The sequence below is a fragment of the Globicephala melas genome, chromosome 9 (genome assembly GCF_963455315.2).
Source record: "Globicephala melas chromosome 9, mGloMel1.2, whole genome shotgun sequence".
NCBI lineage: Eukaryota > Metazoa > Chordata > Mammalia > Artiodactyla > Delphinidae > Globicephala > Globicephala melas.
This window is the reverse complement of record NC_083322.1, coordinates 64,291,577-64,311,771: the sequence shown is the minus strand read 5'-3', so window position 1 is coordinate 64,311,771 and position 20,195 is coordinate 64,291,577. Positions and strand designations below refer to the sequence as shown.

At 36.0% G+C, this 20,195-nt stretch overlaps 1 protein-coding gene across 1 annotated transcript in view; it reads left to right on the top strand.

Moving 5' to 3' along the window:
• The window catches only part of THSD7A (thrombospondin type 1 domain containing 7A), a 455,073-nt gene that overhangs the window by 189,514 nt on the left and 245,364 nt on the right, over positions 1-20,195 (top strand). Inside the window, exon 2 of the mRNA XM_030857690.2 lies at positions 3,023-3,854. Within this exon, the coding sequence (XP_030713550.2) occupies positions 3,023-3,854 (832 nt within the window). The remainder of the gene's footprint in view (positions 1-3,022; positions 3,855-20,195) is intronic.

The window sequence follows — 20,195 nt, the reverse complement described above, 5'->3', positions numbered from 1 at the left end:
GCAAACTAAATTCGCTCTTTTCTGAACAAAATAATTGAGGAAATTCATTCAAAAGCCAGCCATGTAAAAGACATGATCAAACCAAATGTTGCAGAAGATAGCAAAGTTCTGTTCTTAAGGAGCCACTGAGTCAGTCTGATGTGATAAACAGATATTGACAAACTATTATTTAATAAACTAATTGAAATTGTGGTAAACATGAGAGACAGGTGGAGCGTTCTAAGAATGTGTAAGAATTAATTTGATGTTAGTTAATTTGATGAACTAATTTGATGTTAGTAAGCTATGGATCATTTTCAAAGTAACCATCATTCACTTTTATTTTTGAGGAAACTTATAAGAAAGGCTGGAGTTTTCTGATAAAATTTGGTTTATAAGAGTAATATCTTCACCCATCCTTATTTTGTCTAGGGTAAATTTCAAACGTAATAGTTAACTAGTGTTGTATAGTTCTGCTTCATAGTTTTAGAGGGTTTGTTTTTTAGTATGTGTGTTTTCCTTACTCAGTAATAACACACAGACTTAAAGTCAATCCACATTTTGTATACTCAGGTTTTGGTAATAAAATATTAATTTTCATCAGTTGAAACACACCCATTAATAGTAGTACAACCTACCTAAAGAGTACAATTAAATATTTTTAAGTGCCAAATCTATAACTTTCCTATAAAAATCTTTTGTTTTTACTTGGACGATAAAAGACTAACTTCTTAATAGTCCTAGTCTGATTCTTCAGTCTAATTTCGTAATTAGTATCAAAGATTGGAAAACAAAATATCAAGAAGTTCTCCTGAATTACACCTGGGTTTTACACTTTGAGTTAATGCAAGACACTTATATTTTGAAATTTAGACTTAATGGCATATAGCTTACTCCTAACTTGATGGTCCAACATAAACGTATCTTTATATGCTGTATTTAGGATGAGAAATAAAGATTACTATTGTTTGAGTATGAAGGGGAAAATGAATAAATAGCAAAGATTTATGGAATTAACTAAAATTTCATACATTTTACTCTGTTCCCTTGAGAAGGGTCCCACGTTCTGATTCCCAAACTGGATATTTGGAAATCTCTAAGACAGCATCAACAGATTTATGAATATATATTTTTCTTTGCCAAATTAAAAATAAGATTAAAATATTATCAGGTATTCCATGTATACAGATGTAATACACTCACTGACTTTCTTAGCTCATAAAGTTTTGACATCAGCATTCTGGGAAGGCTGTTTCCCTGAATGTATTTTAAGCCACTTGTAATTCTCTACATATGCACATGAACTTCATAAAGTAATGATATAGGTATGCCAAATTTTCACACAACTGTGGTTAGTTAGCACAGTATTTTCAGTCAATCTGTTTTCTATTTACAACTCCATCATTCCATTTGTAATGAAGTTAACAGCTTCCAGTTGTAAACATCTTCCTAGTTAAAATTAAATGTTTAAATATAATCACATTCTTCGTATTTCATTCTTTGTATATTAATTGTTTTGTATAGGAGTATCTAAGTCTCAAGCTCTGAAATCTAGGATAAATAATAAAAATAAAAGTCAGAACTGGAGTCTAAAATCCAGGATGGTTTTTTTATTCATTTAAAAGGTGAACTTGGCAAGTCACCTCCCCTCCTTGTCACTTGTTTTCCTCATTCATAGAGTGAATCTCTTGGCGTAGTTTAGTGGTTTTTACTTTTCAGGGACAGAAGCCTCTTCTCAGACAAAATCTATGTATTATCTCAACATACATAAAAATAAATAATAATAATGGAGCTTTTCTTAGGGAAGCAGCAATGAGAGAGGAAGGGAGTGGGGTGGGGCTGAGTGACCCTAGAGCCGGACCCTGTATGCTAGTCGCCCACTTCCCACACATCCTATTGAAGATGGCTCTAGTCCACATCAAATAATTCCTCAAATGCCAGGGGCCACGTTTTGAAAATCATGTAATTATATCATGTATTATTACATTTCTTTAAAATTCCAAAATAATGTAATCTCTATTACATAAATTGCTATTTGTCTATTAAAGTCTTGAGAATCCTATTATCTACCTTAAAAAAAGAAATGATATATGCAAATATAAGTAGGTTTCAATCTATGATAAGAAGGATTCTAAGGTAAAAAGCCCACATTTCATTTTAAAGCTTAAGTATTCCGTAAAATTGCTTAAGTATTCCGTAAAATTGACTTAAGTATTCCGTAAAATTGCTCCATAATGCCAAGTAGTTCATATTTAGGAAATGAATAAATTGATAAAACTCAAAGTAACACTTTAACATGCAGAAAATTCCAAAAATCTTTTAGTCAAATTTTAATTCTCTTACCCATCTTTCTATTTCACTGTGGAGATGAGAAAAAAAAAATTTTTTTTGTAAATTTAAGGGCAGAATGTGATAGAATGAATTTTTCACTTCCCAGCTTTAGTTACAAGAAAGTAAACACTTCTGTCAGCACACACGTATGCAACTAATAGATTCTTTCAATCATAGTATGTACAACAACAGAAAATGAGAGGGAAGAGAGCATATCCTACAAAATAGTTAATTGCCCCAGGAAAAGAAAAGTCTGCAGGAGACTAAGTTCTTCACAAGCAGCCGTTTTCTTTGCCAGTTAGTGAAATGAATTTGATGGTTATGAGGCAGGAGTAATGGGTTTTCACTGTGACTAGTTTCTAATGTGAGCTAGGGTTCTCTACCTACCTAAAATTAAGCAAGGGTTCTTAATGAGCTGAGGGTTCTCTACCTACTTAAAATTAAGAAAATGAATAAAATCAAGTTTTCAGTAATCCCCAAAGGACTCAAAATGAACTTGTCCTAGCAATTACCTTATATAGACTCTGTGACACAGTTCCCCTTCTGCAAAAATACTGAGTGTAGATCATTACTTTCCAACAGTCATGTACAGAGACCTACTTTATAACACTTCAGGGAAGTTCATGTACTAGATCTTGAAGTGCCTTTCTGGAACGTGAAGTAATTTGTAGTTTTCATCTAGTAGCACTGTTAACTCTTGTATCGTTTTTAGGTCCATGGGGCCGATGCATGGGAGACGAATGTGGTCCAGGAGGCATTCAGACCCGGGCTGTGTGGTGTGCTCATGTGGAAGGATGGACAACGTTGCATACAAACTGCAAGCAGGCTGAGAGACCCAGTAACCAGCAGAATTGTTTCAAAGTTTGTGACTGGCACAAAGAGTTATACGACTGGAGGCTGGGACCCTGGAATCACTGTCAGCCTGTGATTTCAAAAAGCCTAGAGAAACCCCTTGAGTGCGTTAAAGGGGAAGAAGGCATTCAGGTGCGAGAGATCATGTGCATCCAGAAAGAGAAAGACATCCCTGCGGAGGATATCATTTGTGAGTACTTTGAGCCCAAGCCTCTTCTGGAACAGGCCTGCCTCATCCCCTGCCAGCAAGATTGCATTGTGTCTGAGTTTTCTGCCTGGTCAGAATGCTCCAAGACTTGTGGCAGTGGGCTCCAGCACCGGACGCGTCATGTGGTGGCGCCCCCCCAGTTTGGAGGCTCAGGCTGTCCCAATCTGACTGAGTTCCAGGTGTGCCAGTCCAGTGCCTGTGAAGCTGAAGAGAGCATGTACAGCTTGCAGGTGGGGCCCTGGAGCACGTGCTCGATACCCCACTCGAGGCAAGTAAGACAAGCAAGGAGACGTGGGAAGAATAAAGAACGGGGCAAGGACCGAGGGAAAGGAGTGAAGGATCCGGAGGCCCGTGAACTGATCAAGAAAAAGAGAAATAGAAACAGACAGAACCGACAAGAGAACAAATATTGGGACATCCAGATTGGATACCAGACCAGAGAAGTTATGTGTACTAACAAGACGGGGAAAGCTGCTGATTTAAGGTAACATTTTATTACCATTAAATAAGCGTGTCTCTCTGTCAAGACCACGGGCTAGAGAGTACTTAAGACCTTCTGTACTAAGTCCTGGAATTCATATGTGTACACCTAGGATGAGCTACCCCCAAGTGGGACATTTTCCACTTGAAGACATTTAAACTTTTGTGGTTTTCCTGAAGTTACCTCTGTTTTGTACATGTTTAGGCACTATACCACTAGAGGTAATTTAAATTTTCCTGTCAAAATCTAATGCATGAGAGATTCTCCATGAGATGATATTGCTTCTTTAGATCAGCAGTGCTGTTTTCACCTATAATGGGGGGAAAAAAAAAACATAGTGAGCTGGAGTTTGGGAATTTTCATTTCAGATACTTATTTTAGTAAGAATAAAGCACACTTATAATCTCCCCAAGTTTATAACATGTTCAGAATTACCCTATAAACAAAATCTAAACAACCACCCAGGGAGCTATACCTAAGAATAGTTCCTTTTACATTTTATAAAATGGAATAACTCTCCCCAGGAGAAGAGGGAAACCAGCAGAAAATAAGGTAAGTAAAGGTTATTTAATCATGAGTAGCTTACTTTAGAAAACATGTAATTAATTGACAGAAATTATTTGTCTAATTATCTCTGGGTAAATAATGACTATATTATGAAAGACTTCTCATGCATGATTTATTTCTTGTGAAAATATTCATTGAGGATTATCTAAAGGGTATTATGTTTTCTGGATATTCTAAATTTTGCTCTTGGATAAGCCAGACCATCTGGGAGGGGCTTATTTGGATCATTTGCATAATTGCTTCTTCTGTAATATTTATGCAGCTATGATTTGGACTGAACTGAGAGAAATTATGGCAACATCACTCAGAATTTTATATCATATTTATTGTAGAAATGACATTGGAAGTGTCATCTACTCCATTACACAGTCTGTTCTCTTGATTAAAAACACATAAGATAAATTTCACTGAAGTCTCAACCCATGTGCTTCTGGTGAGCATCTGGATCGTTTTCCTTATGGCCCCTGGATATCTTGTAATAGATCACGTTTTCCTGTTTACCTTGGGAACATAAGTAGGACTGTGTGGCATGCGTGCTGTTTACTAATACCCCCCACCGGCTTCATGTTCTTCTCACCCTCATTATTTTCTTTCATTCATTCTTGTCTAATGATTTTGCTATCTATGGATTTTGAAAGCTGACTGAAAGCCTTTTTGGAGCAGGATATAGTTTCAATAAGTGAGTAAACAAACAATTGATGTATCTGCCTAAGACAATTTCTCTCATCATACCATTGTTCTGGTCGCTATTTTTAGGATATTTGCTACTCCCTCTTTGTACATACACAATTGGATTTTCTTTCAGCCGTACAGTAATTTGCTCTCTCTCTGTTCTGAGGTCATCAATCCAACTCTTTTCCTGGTATTGCTAAAGGCTGCTTCTCCTGCCTTCATTCCCCAGGTTCCCTGTGACTCCTTGAGAGAGAGGGAGAGGGAGAGGAAGTGTGTGTGTGTGTGTGTGTGTGTGTGTGTGTGTGTGTGTGTGTTCACCTCTGATTCTGTGTCATGGACATTTTAATTTCAATCCCTGTTTAATTCTTTTCTCACTGTCCTTTTCCTGGTGATTTTCTGATCTCTTTTCCTGAAGTATTACAGTTATATTAGTTACTTGGCTCCCACCATGTAATTGAATAAGCCTCCAAGGCAACTTGAGTTGTCTCCTGCTGTCGCTAGGTTAATATGCTGTAGACGTTTAATTTCATGTTGACTACTCAATTAAAAGTATAATTAGAGTAGTAGCTACTACTGCATAGAGCCTGATATTTCCATCCAGTTATTTGTAAGCAAATAGATATAAAAATCTGTAGATCCTCTGCCGGGTGCTTATATTCCATTAGAAATACCGTATCGATTCCAATAAAATGGTAGTTGCATGTATGTTATAACTTACTAGGGTATAAATTAAATACTATGTTAAACAAATTGCTTCTTAATATTTCTCTTATTTGACAATTATATATAAGAATAATATGAATAAATATATATGATTAAGAAAGTTAGTCTTAGTAAAGAAGATACAACAATTAGGTATTTTGCCTACATTTTTCTCAAACATTACACCATACCAGTGAAGCTTTTTAAAGTGAAGAATGGATGGATAACTCCAACAAAGAACAGGACCACAGGTGAAAGACTTGATGATTAAAGTGCTTCATCTTATATCAAATTCAGAAGCAATTTTATTGTGTAAGAGCATAAAAAAAGTCATTTAGTAAGGCTAAAACAGTCCTATTACAATAACTAAATGAATTTATCTAAATAAACCTAAGAATCTTGGGGAAGCAATTCATAGGGCAAATAAAAATAAGTTTAGTAGAATTGCTGCTAGAACTGCAAAGCTAAAGATGATAGATTTCCCATGCTTTCTGCTTTCAAACAGACTAAAATCAGTAAGAATGAAAAACATGAATGCAAGTCCATCTTTTATGACAATAGGAAACAATCACAGTCCCAAACCACAATTGATAGAGATTATAGATCAATTTTCAATCTATAAATTAAATAGATCTAACTGAGGAGGAAAGTCAAAGGGGCATTATGTCTTTATAGCTTTCATGAGCACTTAAAATCTCTAAGAGTAGCCTGAAACTTCTGAGGGGCCAGGTTAATGGCATGTTTTATGATGGCATGGTCTGTGTTAGTGAAAGGGCTGCTGAAGCCTTCTTGTATTCTGTTTGAAAACAGAATGGCATAATAACACTGAGGGGAACTCACTATGCCATTATTGCCAAGAAAAGACTATTAGTTTGATGGACTGAGGGATTAAAGTTTTGATGACCAGTGGAAGAGAATTCTAAATCATTACACACACCATGACACAGGGGGCTTCCCTGTGAACCAGTGATTTTCAGCCAGGCTTGAATAGAGTCTTACCCCAGGTGAAGAGTTGTTTTGAAAGTTTCAACAGACAGCTCTTCAAGAAACCAAACATACTAAAGAAAATATGGTCTTCTGAATCAAAACCAGAAGTAATTTTAGTATTCAAAGAAGAATCAAGAAAATAGAATTTTAAAAGTGATTTGACAGAGCTCCGAAAAGGAAGAGAATTATAAAACAAGTAAATAAATTCACATTAGGTGCAACGGTAATTGGAAAATTTTCGGTGGTAAGAGGAGTCAGTGAGATGGAGAACAGTTTAAGAACATCAACTCCAGTTTTTTAAAAAGATGATGGGTCTGGAAAGGAGATCACTATATAACATTCTGGGATTCCTAAAGATAGGACCAGAAAAAGAACAGAAAAAAGAAAAAACAAGATAAAACAAAACCCCCAAAATATAATAGAAGACTTTCCTGAAGTTGGAAGACTTCAATCCACAGATTGAAATTGTACAGGGCCAATATTCTGGTAGAGGAGGCTGAAATAATGTCCTCATGGAAGACCTGATATAGAACAATTTTATAAAGAGAGACAAAGAGACACCAAACCAAAGACCAGGTTAGTACCCAGTTCTGAAACACTAGAAGCATTTCCTTTATAGTCAAAAATGAGACAGGACTGCACATTATCTTCACTGTTAACATTGATCTGTAAGTATTAGTCAATGTAGTTGAAAAGAGAAAGAAATTAAAATTGGAAAACAGGTGGGAATATTAAGATTTTTCCAGATGTTATAGAAAACTCAAGATATTCAATTGAAAATATATTATAAACAATAAAATACCTCAATAGGGTGGATGGACACAAAGATAATATCTCAAAATCAATATATTCCCTAGATGCAAACAACAATTAGCTAAACATGATGGACACAAAAAATTAAAATATCCCATTTACAATAGTAAAAATTCTGTTAATAAACCTAATTATAAAATTTCTGCACATAATACCAGACTTTGAAAGTACAAAAGTAAATGTGTGCCTATCTAGAACATCTAATAAATATATCAGTTGTCCCTACGTTGTTACTATAAAATTAACGAGAGAAAAATAAGTAAAAGCCAGGAAAATTCTGAAAAATAAAAGTAGAGAGAAAAGACTAGTGTCACAAGATAATTAAATGCATTTTATTCTTTGAATAATAATAATTTTATGTTAGCACATGAATAATCAGATCAGAAAAGGGTCTAGAAAAAAGCTCCTCAAAACCCTGCAGTATGGCGCCAATGGTGAAGGAGCATTTCCAAGTCGGGAGAAAAGATATAATTTAATCAATTTGGTTTTGTTTGGAGGGCAATTGCTTTGCCACGTAAAGAAGAAGAGGAAGAAGGAAGGGGAAAAAAGAATTGTATCCCTTTTTCAATTGTATACCCAAACAAAGTCCAGGTTCATTGAGTACTTAAAAATGTTTTCTTTTTAAATACTAGAAGAAAGGCTAGAAAGTTGAAGTCTCAAAATAAGGAAGGTATCCTTATGTGACCTATTAGGCCACAGAATGCAGAAAACATACAGGAAAAGATTCATCTATACGATTATATTTATTTGAATAAAGAAAATTTTGCTCAGGAAAAATGTTAACCAATTAAAATCCAAGTAGCAAATGAAGAAAAAATATTTGTGATATGTAAAATTGACAAAGAGCTAGTTTTCTTAATGCATAAAAAGCTCCTACAAATCATTAGGGAAAAAGTCCAAAATCTAATATAAAAATCAGCATAAGTTTAAGAGAATGAAAAGACAAGCCACACTGGGGAAAACATTTGCAAGACACATTTGATAAAGGGCTATTATCCAAAACACACAAAGAACTCTTAAAACTCAACAGTAAGAAAACAAACTACTGGATTAAAAACTGGACTAGAAACCTTAACAAATACCTCGCCAAAGAAGATATACAGAAGGCAGACTAAGCATATGAAAAGATGCTCCACATCATATGTCATCAAGTAGATGCAAATTAAAACAACAATATGATACCACTACACACCTATTAGAATGGCCAAAATCCATAATAACGACAACACCAAAAGCTGGTGAAGATGTAGAGCAACAGGGACTCTCCTACATTGCTGGTGGGAATGCAGAGTGGTACTGCCACTTTGGAAGACAGTATGGCAGTTTCTTACAAAGCTAAACATACTCTTACCATGTGATCCAGCAATCATGCTTCACCAAGAATTTACCCAAAGGAGCTGAAAACTTGTGTCCACACAAAAATCTACACATGAATGTTTATAACAGCTTTATTCATAATTGCCAAAACTTAGAGGCAACCAAGATGTCCTTCAGTAGGCGAATGGATCAAGAAACCGTGTTACATTCAGACAATAGAATATTATTCATTGCTTAAAAAGAAATGAGCTATCAAGCCATGAAAACACATGGAGGAAACTTAAATGCATATTACTAAGTGAAAGAAGCCAATCTGAAAAGACTGCATACTGCATGATTCCAACTGTAATATATGGCATTGTGGAAATGGCAAAACTATGGAGACAATAAGTAGATCTGTGTTGCCAGGGTTAGATGGAAGGGAAGGATGAATAGGCAGGGCACAGAGGATTTTTAGTGCAGTGAAACTACTCCATATAATACTATGACAGTTGATATATGTCCAAACCCATAGAATGTACAACACCAAGCGTGAGTCATAATATAAACTGTGGGCTTTGGGTGATAATGATGTGTCAGTGTTGGTTCATCAGTTGTAACAAATGTACCACTCTGGGGGATGCTGGTAATGGGTGAGGCTATGCATGTGTCGAGGCAGAGGGTATATGGGAACTGTTTATATTTTCAACTCAATTTTGCTGTGAACTTAAAACTGCCCTAAAAAATAAAGTCTATTAAAATCAGCAAAGGACAGGATCAGGTCAGAGAAAATATGCTAATCTTCAATCATAATTAAGAAATATAAAACATTTAAAATCTCATTTTCACCTGTCAAATTAGCAAATAAAAATGTTTGATAGTGTATCAGGGTTTACAGCCTCCAGGTTTGGTGATTCACTAAAAGGACTCAGAGGAATCAGCATATAGTTGCATTCATAGGTAAGATTTATTACAGTGAAAGGATGCAAAGCAAAATCAGCCAGGGAAAACGTGCATGGAGAAAAGATGAGAGGAAACCAGAAGCGAGCTTCCAGGGTCCTCTCCCTGAGGAGTTTTGCAGCCTACGCTTAACTACTCCAGCAAAGAGCTGCAACAACACGGGCAAGGCATTGTCTACTTGGGAACGCTCACTAGAGACTCAGTGCCCCCAAGCTTTTATTGGCAGTTGATCACATAGGCACCCTCAACCTGGCATGTACAAAAATTCCAAACTCCCAGAGGGAAAGCAGCTATTCACCATAATTCACATTGTTTAGACAAACAAATTAGGCACAGAGAGCCACTTTATCATTTAGAGAAAATTTTATATCAATGTAGGGAACTGTTTACCAGGTAAGTTCCCAGATGCCAGGCAAAGGCCAGTCCTGCAAACAGACCTTGTATGGATAGAAGTCTGAGACTTGCTTGCTATTTTATCAACAATAGTATTTAATATTAAAGAAATTGGGGAAAGAGTTGCTCTTATACAGTTTTGGTGGGGGCAGAAATAGGTACAAATATCTGAAAAATAATGTTATAATACGTGTCAAAATTAAAAACACACGTTCCTGTGGCAGTGATTTTATTCCTGGAAATGTTTTCTAAAATATATTTGTGTAAATATGTGTACATCTCTCATTGTAGCATGATTTGTTACAGAAAAACAATCTAAATCCAACCAATAAAGGACTACTTAAATCACGGTGCTTCCACGTGTGGAATGCCACATAGTTATTACCAAATGAGATACGTATCTCAATCAATGCAGGCTGCTATAACAGAGTATCATAGACTAGGTGGCTTATAAACAACAGAAAAAATTTTTTTCTCACAGTTCTGGAGACTGAGAAGTCCAAAAGCAAGGCATCAGCAAATCTGGTGTCTGGTAAGGGCCCTCTTCCAGGTTGCAGACTGCTCACTTCTCACTGTATCTTCTCATGGCAGAAAGAGGGGAAGAGAGCTCTCTCTAGGGTTCCTTTGTAAGTGCACGAATCCCATTCATGAGAGCTCTACCCTCATGATTACCTCTGAAAGGTCCCACCTCCTAATAGCATCACACCGAGAGTTAAGGTTTTCAACATACGAATTTTGGGGGCACACAAACATTCAGTCCATTGCAGTATGTGACTTCTAATTAAACATAAGGGAGTAAAGGTAGTTTTATTTTAATTCACTGCCTTGAAATTAGCCAGAAACACCAATAAAGGAAATAATCACTTCTATTTACAGTAAAAAAAAAAAAAAAAAACAAAGTATCCACGTGAAAAATCCAGATCTAAAGGACGGAGGAATCTAGGACTTGAGGTGGGGAGATTTCTTTAAAGTAATTAGGGCCCAATCCAGGAAGATCCGTTCAAGAATCTTTTCCTTGGAATATCTCAGTCTTGGGAGGTGGGCATGGACCATCCACAGAGGTGATGGGAAAAGTCCCTTAGGATCCAGTTCCTCACCCTAGAACCACAGGGGAAGTATAGCTGGAGGAACAGAACATAACTCCCCTCATGAGTTAAGTTGTCAAAAGTGAAGTGGAGAAGAAGGGGATATAGGAGGCAGACATTTCTAGATTGCAGCAAGAATAGCTTTAAGGCTTGTAAGATCTAAGGGTTTGCTGTAAGCCACCCTCACATCTGGAAAGCTTTTAGCTGTCCCAGCTCACCAATTCCTGAAATAAAGACCTGACTATGTATTTCAAAGGCACATGTTTCAGGAATAACTATGAAATCTGCTATATATAATACAAGAAGTATTTAGTGGAAATAGAGCCTACTTTTGAAAATACCTTCCTTTTGAACACGTACTGTTTTGTTGTATTGTCTGACAAATGCAGTTAGTTGTAACTATAAATCTAATGGAAGCATTGCCAAGAAGTGTGGAAAATTCAGCCCAGTAAATTCCTGAGGGAATAAGAACTAGAATTTAAAACAGATTTCTGTTGGCTAAGACCAAAAAAAAGTAGCTTTATCCAGCTTCCAGATAACTCCATGAATCAGACATTTTAGGCACAAATATGTAAGGATAAAAAATAACTGGGTCCATAAACATAGTCAACTCATCTTTGACAAAGAAGCAAAAGCCATACAATGGAGCAAAGATAGTCTCTTCAACAAATGGTGCTGGAACAACTGAATATCCACGTGCAAAAAAAAGAATCTAGACATAGACCTTACATTCTCCACAAAAATTAACTCAGCTCCAGCAACCAAGATGTCCTTCAGTAGGTGAATGGATAAAGAAACTGTGTTTACATTCAGACAATGAAATATTATTCAGTGCTAAAAAGAAATAAGCTATCAAGCCATGAAAACACATGGAGGAAGCTTAAATGCATATTACAAAGTGAAAGAAGCCAATCTGAAAAGGCTACATACTGTGTGATTCCAACTACATATGTGATATTCTGGAAAAGGCAAAACTGTGGAGACAATAAAAAGATCAGTGTTGCCAGGGATTAGATAGGGGGAAGAGATGAACAGGGAAGGTTTTTAGGGCAGTGAAAGTACTGTGTATGATATCATACTGATAGATAAATGCCATTGTACTTTCATTCAAACTCAGAATGCACAACCCCAAGAGTGAACCGTAATGTAAACTATGGACTTTGAGTGATTATGATGTGTCAAAGTAGGTTCATCCTTGGTAAAAAATGTACCTTTCTAGTGAGTGATGTTGGTAATGGGGGAAGCTGTGCACGTGTGAGGGCAGGGAGTACATGGAAAATCTCTGTGCCTTCCTCTCAATTTTGTTGTAAAACTAAAACTGCTCTAAAATAAATAATCTTTTTAAAAAACTGGGTAATACATGAAGAGGAAAATAATCTAGTAACTCCTAGAAATACTGACAAGTTGGAGTACTTTTCTCTCATTTTGTTATCAATTTTCTTTTTCTTTTTTTAGTCTCTATGTAAATTCAACCTTAGCATTTCAAATAGTAATGAATCATGCTCAAGTGACTTTCTGATTTTTTTTTCCTAAACTCATGCTTTTTTGACATACCCTCTAAACTTCAGACTTAAATCTGTTGAATAGGAAATTGTATTTCTTCTCAACACAGTCTCTCTCTTTATGCCTGATTCCTATTTTACTCTAGGATACTTGTTGTTGAATACTCCATCCTTCTCTTTTCGGCTTGCCCTCTAGAATGGTCATATAAAAGTTCAATATAAAGCTACTGGCTTCACAACAGTCTGAAAATTTCACTCAGTCAACAAGAGGGGAATTTAAGTAATGGATAATTATGAGAAATAAGTACTCAGTAAGAATAGGGAAACCTGTGCACTCATGGCTCCACAATATTGAACAAGTCATTTAAACTTTCTGGGACTCAGTTTTTTTTCACCCATAAACCATATGTGTGTATGGCAATGGGCAGTGATGAGCGAAGGAAGGAAGGATCTTAAAAATTCTCTAAAGGCCTTCCAAGTTTTGTGATTCCAATGAACCTTGAACCAAAACCATACCTGAAATTGTCACATATATAAAAAGTCATATATATTTTTCTTGGCAGAAAGTTAATTTTCAGTGTGTTCCACAAATCAGTTCATTGTGAAACATGGAAATGAATGTATATGCAGTGCCTGTAGAATAAGACCACTCTCCTGGTCTTGAAAGTAACTGCAAGATTTTTCCTCAGTTGATGTGCTGCATGGTTCCTGAGGGCCCATTCCCAGGATATGACTGTGAATCAGTGAAACTGCAAATCTTATCCTGACCTTACCAAAAAGAAGGGAGTAAATTGCCTGCTCCTTAAAGTAATATTGACTAGTTTTAGGTTATTCAGAATCCATTTATAAAATTACTAATTCTCATGCATAAATAGCAGGCTTTTAGATTAAAAACTTTCTGTAATATCCCCAGTGTCGACTTGCCTGCCAGATACGCACCAGCGTTTCTCAGGAGCTTGCCTCAGCTGCTTTCTGGCCACATCTGACTAAAGAAGTAGTTAATATGTCCACATTCTTTTGTAGATCATATATGGCTAGCCAGAAAACCTTTACTTTTCTCAAAATGTAGAACTAACTGGGAATATATTATATTTACCCTTAGAGCGTCACTCGCAGACCTTCCAGATCCTGCGTATGTGCCCGGAGGCTGATCTGTGAGCAGCACATTAATAAGCCTTCCCAGTTCTTTTCCTCCTGGTTGGGCTCTACCCATGGGAGGCAGCAGCAGTCTATCAGAAGGTGGGAAGAGAGGGGTGTTGGGGTATTCATTCTGTCTTCCGGGGTCAGCAGTGCCTGAGTTCCTCTAACAAAAGGCTTCAGCCCCTGCCCAGCAGCCCTCTCCGACTGCTCTGCATCTAGCTCAGTGCTGCTAAAATCCTTTTTTTGGTCCCTTTGTCACCTTGGGGTGATAAATTTCCCATAGTTGCTAGCCCCAGAGTTCTTCACCATCCCTTGGCGATATAACACTGCCCTTGCTGTTGCTGTTGTTAATAATCCTTTTATTAAACTCTTCTGAATTAACCCATGTGAGTTTGTAATTTGTTTTCTGCTAACCTTGACATATACTAGAGTACAATATTAGAGCCAGAGAACTACTAATGTGTCATTGCTGGTTTACTTATTAACTTAGTCTTTACTTACCCCCATTCAACTAAGACAGTGCCTAGCCTCCAGTAAATGTTTGTCAAAGGCTTAAAATTTAAGAGAGTGTTTGGTCTTGGAACTTGAGCCTTTTAGTGAATAATATGGAGTCAAGTAAGGCCAATGGGAAAATGGAAATTTCTGTAGATTCTGAAGAAAGTAACCAGAATATGTAAATAACTCAAGAGATAAGTCATATTCAACTAAGAGAATATAGAATATATAGAATGTAGAATATAGATATTAGACCATTCAGGTGACATCACTTAGAATATATTTCAATATTATTGTGCCTGGTTAACACCAAACAATTGCTGTTGCATAATTAGATAAAATATATATTCTATAGAACATAGAAAATGTCCCATTCCTAATACTGTAAACGTATTCCAATAGTTTCTGAGCGTTAGCTGATTTAGCTTAATCTTTAGTCCATTTATTAGCATTTTTAGTTATACTGTAAGCATATTATTTCTGTTTTTACATCTTGAAGTCACTAAGCTACTTAGTCATAACTGTCAATTAATTGGTGTTGATGACAGCAAACTAAAAGGCTAATATTGTCAATATCCACCTATAAACTTATATCAAATTCAAAAATATCAGTGTGACCCTCAGAGTCACTCCCCCCATCCTAAGGTACCACTGTCTCATCATACCTAGGATATCTTCACCTCTCCTACATCTGTCTCTGTTGCCTCCCAGGAGTATTTTTGGTTTAGATGATGATCCTATCATGGGACAATTAAAAGGAAGTTCTTAGGTAGCTTTTAAAATATGTTTAACTTACGGGAAAGCATTTAGGGCCGGGGCTCACCTTAAGCGACAGTGTAGATACCAATGCCTAATCTTCCTTCCCATTAACTTTTTAAAGTCCATTCCAACTGCCTCATTTTTTCCTCAGAGCTTTATTAATATCTCCCATTTGACTGTTCTAAGTTTAGCTTTTTTCCTTGAGCTGGTGTGAGAGCATGTTTCCTTGAGAAACTTCCTTGAGCGGACACTTCCTTAAGCAGCCTGGCCACTGACTGGGCAGTGACCTTGCATCTCCTTGGCAGCAAATTTGATCTCATCCATTGTTCTCTTTTATTTGCTGGAATTCTACCAGCTTTATATGGGTAGTACTGAATCTCTGTCTGACTGGAACATAACAAGAAGAATTTCAATGGGAGGAAATACTTTCAAAAGGAAAAAAAAATCTACGTGGGATAAGGATTTTAATAAATCATTAATGCTTTATTTGTGTAACCTAATTAAGAATATGCTCACTCTTAGAATCTACTAATACATTGTGTTGGTAACTTCAGGTGTTTTGTCTTATTTCTTCCTTAAAATTGTTACTTATATATTGGGCAATATTTTAGACCTCTTCTCACACTTTCACCTTACTGTGTTCTTTATTGTTCTAATTTTGTATCATTTTATTATAGGTCGATTATCCAGTTTTTTTCTTCAAAGTTTTTTTGACAGATTTTTTTTCTCTATTTAGTATAGATATGTGGTTATTGCTACTACAGTTTAAAAGAATGTGAAAATTTGTTTGGGTAGTATTTACCAGGATAGCAGTTGAATTGTAAATGAACAAAATAACTGTGCTGTGCTTAATACAAGAAGCCATTGTACTTGGAAGATCTTGGAATGTTGGTACAGTCATGTACAGTGTAGAGAGCTGGAACAAACAAAGCATGTTTTTGATCAAAAAAATAAATTTTGACTGATACATTTTGGATTTTATATAGGGTTTCACAAAGTTTATCAAAAATGCAGTTCTCTGGCAGGTTCATGTCTATCAGGGATCCTGTATAGTAAAATTTAAAAAGAAATAGGTGAATTAAATTATGGTAGACATTGTATAGTTTCAGCTCTGTGGAAAGCATTGTTCCTGCCCTCGATATCTTTAATTCTATGCATGAGAAACAAGGAGAAAAAAAAGTAAAATCACTTTAAATTACTCTAACTCCATGTAGACGCAGAAAGTTTTTGTCCTTTATGAGTTGTATAATATATATAGTTCATAGTTGGTAAAAATACTTGATGGAAAGATAAATCTAAGATAAAATGACTAAAGTTTTCAAGAGAAAAACTTTGAAAAACTTTTCAAGATGCATCTGTATTGACTAGAATAATTTGATAAGGCAACAGAATTTGACCAAGTTCCCCAAAATGGATTGTATTTACCTACGTGTGGTGTGATGGGGAAAGTGAGCATTCCAAGTCAAACGGATAGTAAGGCAAAGAAATTTGAAGGTTTTTCCAGTAAGCAGGGATGGACTTATGTTAACAAACAGGAATGGCATGCAGAATGAATTGGAGGGCCCAGATTTTAGAGTATGGGCAGCCAGAGCTTAGGTCATATTTATAATCTAAGAATGGGGTGAGGAATACCTGGATCAAGGTATCAGTGCTGGGAATATTGAGGTCAAGCAGACAATAGGAGGAAATTCAATCTTGGCAATTTCCATTGAAAAGTTTGACTGTATCTTTGATCTCTGCTTGCTATGAGCCTCTAGTTTCCGCAACTGTGACCAATCAATGACAAAACGCTAGGATAGTTGGGTTAGCTAAAATGGAACACTGGCAAGTAGTAGAAACAGAAAGAAAAGAAGTTGCCTTTCCTATTTTGGTGGTCAGCTATTTCATGCTCCTCAAATAATATATAGACTTTAAACTGGCCATTTTATTTGGGGTCCCACTTACATAATAGATCATAGCCAAGGATGCTGTGGGATGATGCCAAAGCACTGAAGCTGATCCCTGACTGTCCCCGTGGATAAATTTTCATGATGATGATAACTAAGGTTTTCTTCTACTCTTTGTCAAACATGTCCACGTATATCACTTTTGAGCCTTATAATTATGTGTGCTAGCCAAACTCTACACTCCCCAGGCTTTACCCTTTCAAAAAAGAAAAGAAAGGGATGTGAAAGAGGTTTCTTTTTAATAATCACTTCATTCTACTCACTCCCCACCACGAAGTCTGCCGAAGTCTGCGAAGGGGTGTGGCTTAGCTTTTTTCTTCTAGATTATGAATAAGGAAGGAGGACTCCTAATCAAGGCATAGTAGATTAGTGGGGGGATGGGAATAGGGCCCAACTAGCAGGAGGCAAGAGAGGCTCCCAAGGCACAAAACTTAAGGATTCACTCACTCCCCGGGGCCTGCCAGTGCCTCCTTCAGTTTTGCTCCATAGGCTCTTAGCCTGACTTAGCCTCACCCTGGGTCAGAAGAGCAGTGAGTTGGCCGATGGTCTGAGGACTCACATGTCCTCTCTTCCAAAGGCTGTTCATCATCTGCATCTATATAAGTCCATATTGTATGTTTAACCTTTTATTTGAAAAATAAGTTTTTATAGCACTGACCTTGATTGTCTCTACCTTCTAACTTAGGCATTCCAAGAATCTGTCAGTATTTTAGGGAGGTGCAAGGAACTGTGAAGTTTGAACAGGTGTAAAATTATGAATTACTTTTTCTTTGAGCCGAAGTGTCTCCTTCTGTGAAAGTCCCTTTGACTCTATTTTTCATTTGTGCCTTCATTCTCTTCTGTATTTAAGTAGATGTATTATCTAAAGCCTTTCTAAGCAGTACCCATGCAATGGCATTTTGGAGACTTTCGCTACTCAGTCTAAATTCCATCTGGCTTTTATATTATTCCTCTATGGTTACTGGTTATTTAACCTAACAAACTCATATAATGTATTCATAATAATACATGACTCTTCACTTTGTTATTAGAAAGGAATAATGAGGGGAACAATGTTAGGCGTTCAGACAGACTAATAGAGAGAAGTTAAGATACATGAGTCTTTGGTGGCCCTTTTAAAGGTAGCACCTTTCTCTTTTGGTTAGTTTGAGAAGAGGATGTAGTGTCCCCATCTGCTAGGTGCTTAGAAACTTAACTCGTATTAGACACTCAAGGAATAGTTTCATGGAAAAAAAAGAAATCATTTTATGCAACTGATGTAATTGACAGAACACCAGCATCAAACTTAGACTGTCTGGATTTAAGTCAGAATCCTACCGTTTATTTTTTAATTCCAAAATGGGGATAACATTCCTGCATTATATATGTGTTAGGATTTTTGTGAGGATATAAAAAAAAAAAAACTACGTGTGTATAATTGCTGTGTAAATTGATGTGACTGAGAAAAATGTGAATTTTTATTAATAGTAAAGTATGGCTTTAAAATAATTAGATGGTAAAGATCATTGAAAACAAAAAAAGAACACAGCCCTTTCCTTCTTAGGTTCATGAAATCCCTTTCAAAAGGGCAGAGTTGCATTACATAAAAGGACAGAAATCGATGTCTAATGATTTTGCAAAGTAAAATAAACACCTTTTTCACATCTTTGTATCTTTAATATGATAGGATAAGACCAATATTAATATGGTAATATTTACTTTGTAAGTATACACATTTTACTATGAATATGTTTTTCTGCTAAGCTCACAGAATCTTGGGTTCCACTCACACAATACAGAACTATTTTAAATTCTAGAAGGATCCAGAATATCATTAGTAAGATATTATCTTTAGCTACATCCTACTAAGCATAAAATAAAACTATTTTTTGTAAAAGTTATACTATTATGGATAGTTATACTATAAGGGATATTTAAAGATAATTTTTATATGACTTGTGATATTCAACAAATGTTATATAAATCTGTGATAGCTAATGTCATTGACTATTTTGATATTCAAATAAATCAGAGATTTCCCTGAAGAATTACTGCATCACAGATTTCCTCTGAAAAATCATTTATTGGCTTAACATTTAACTATTTCATCCTTAATTGTTTCCTAGCTTATAAGACAGTACATTCAACATAAAGCTAGATGTAAAGAGACTTCATTTATATATTTGTATCGTTAAATGTCGGGGGTTAATGTCTACAGCAACCCCTCCATAGAGACAGAATTCTGTGACTTAGTTCAGAACAATGTGGGGTTTTCTACACAATACAGGTAAATCAAGGAAAGAAAAGTAAGATAAAACAAATCTGCAATTAAATAATTAAAATATGAAAATGAGGATTGTGTTGGAAATTGTGAAGAAATTGTTACTAAAGGGATGTCATAATTAGAATCATATAAAGTTTATATCTTGGCAGAAAGAAAGGAAGGGGTAATAAAGAGCAAAAAGGAATCAATGGAAGGGTTGAAGTGAATCAAAGCTAGTTTTAATTGAATTTATCATAATTTGGATGATGCACTGCTGAGTGAAACACATAATGGATCATGTCATGTAATGTTAATTTTGAAAACTGTAAATCAGACTAGGAAACACTATGAAATCATCATGAATGATGCATATGCTCTGCTGTGGCATCTTAATTTTAGAATTGCAAATTTGGTTTCTGGAACTGTTTGCATTAGAACAACCAAAGCAGAGTGTTGTGAAAGAAATCAATTTGAAAAGAAAATATTCCCTAATGTGATTTGTGGAGTTTCTTGGTAAGAGTACCCTGGTGACATACTTTTGCGTAGCTTCATTCTCTCTCATACTTTCGTTGTGAAGCTGACAGTCTAGAGCCCAGGGGAGCCAGAGGAGCAAGTGAAGCTGAGAATAGGTTGGAAGTAGGGGCAGGGGTTGGGAGTAGGTTCTGTTTTGTTGGTATGGTCAGAGCTGTATAATCCATAGCGAGCGTTTATTGCTTGCCAGGGACATTTGCTGAGAATGGGTGATGGAAAAGTACAGGTTGAATGAACAGTAATGATGAAAGAGG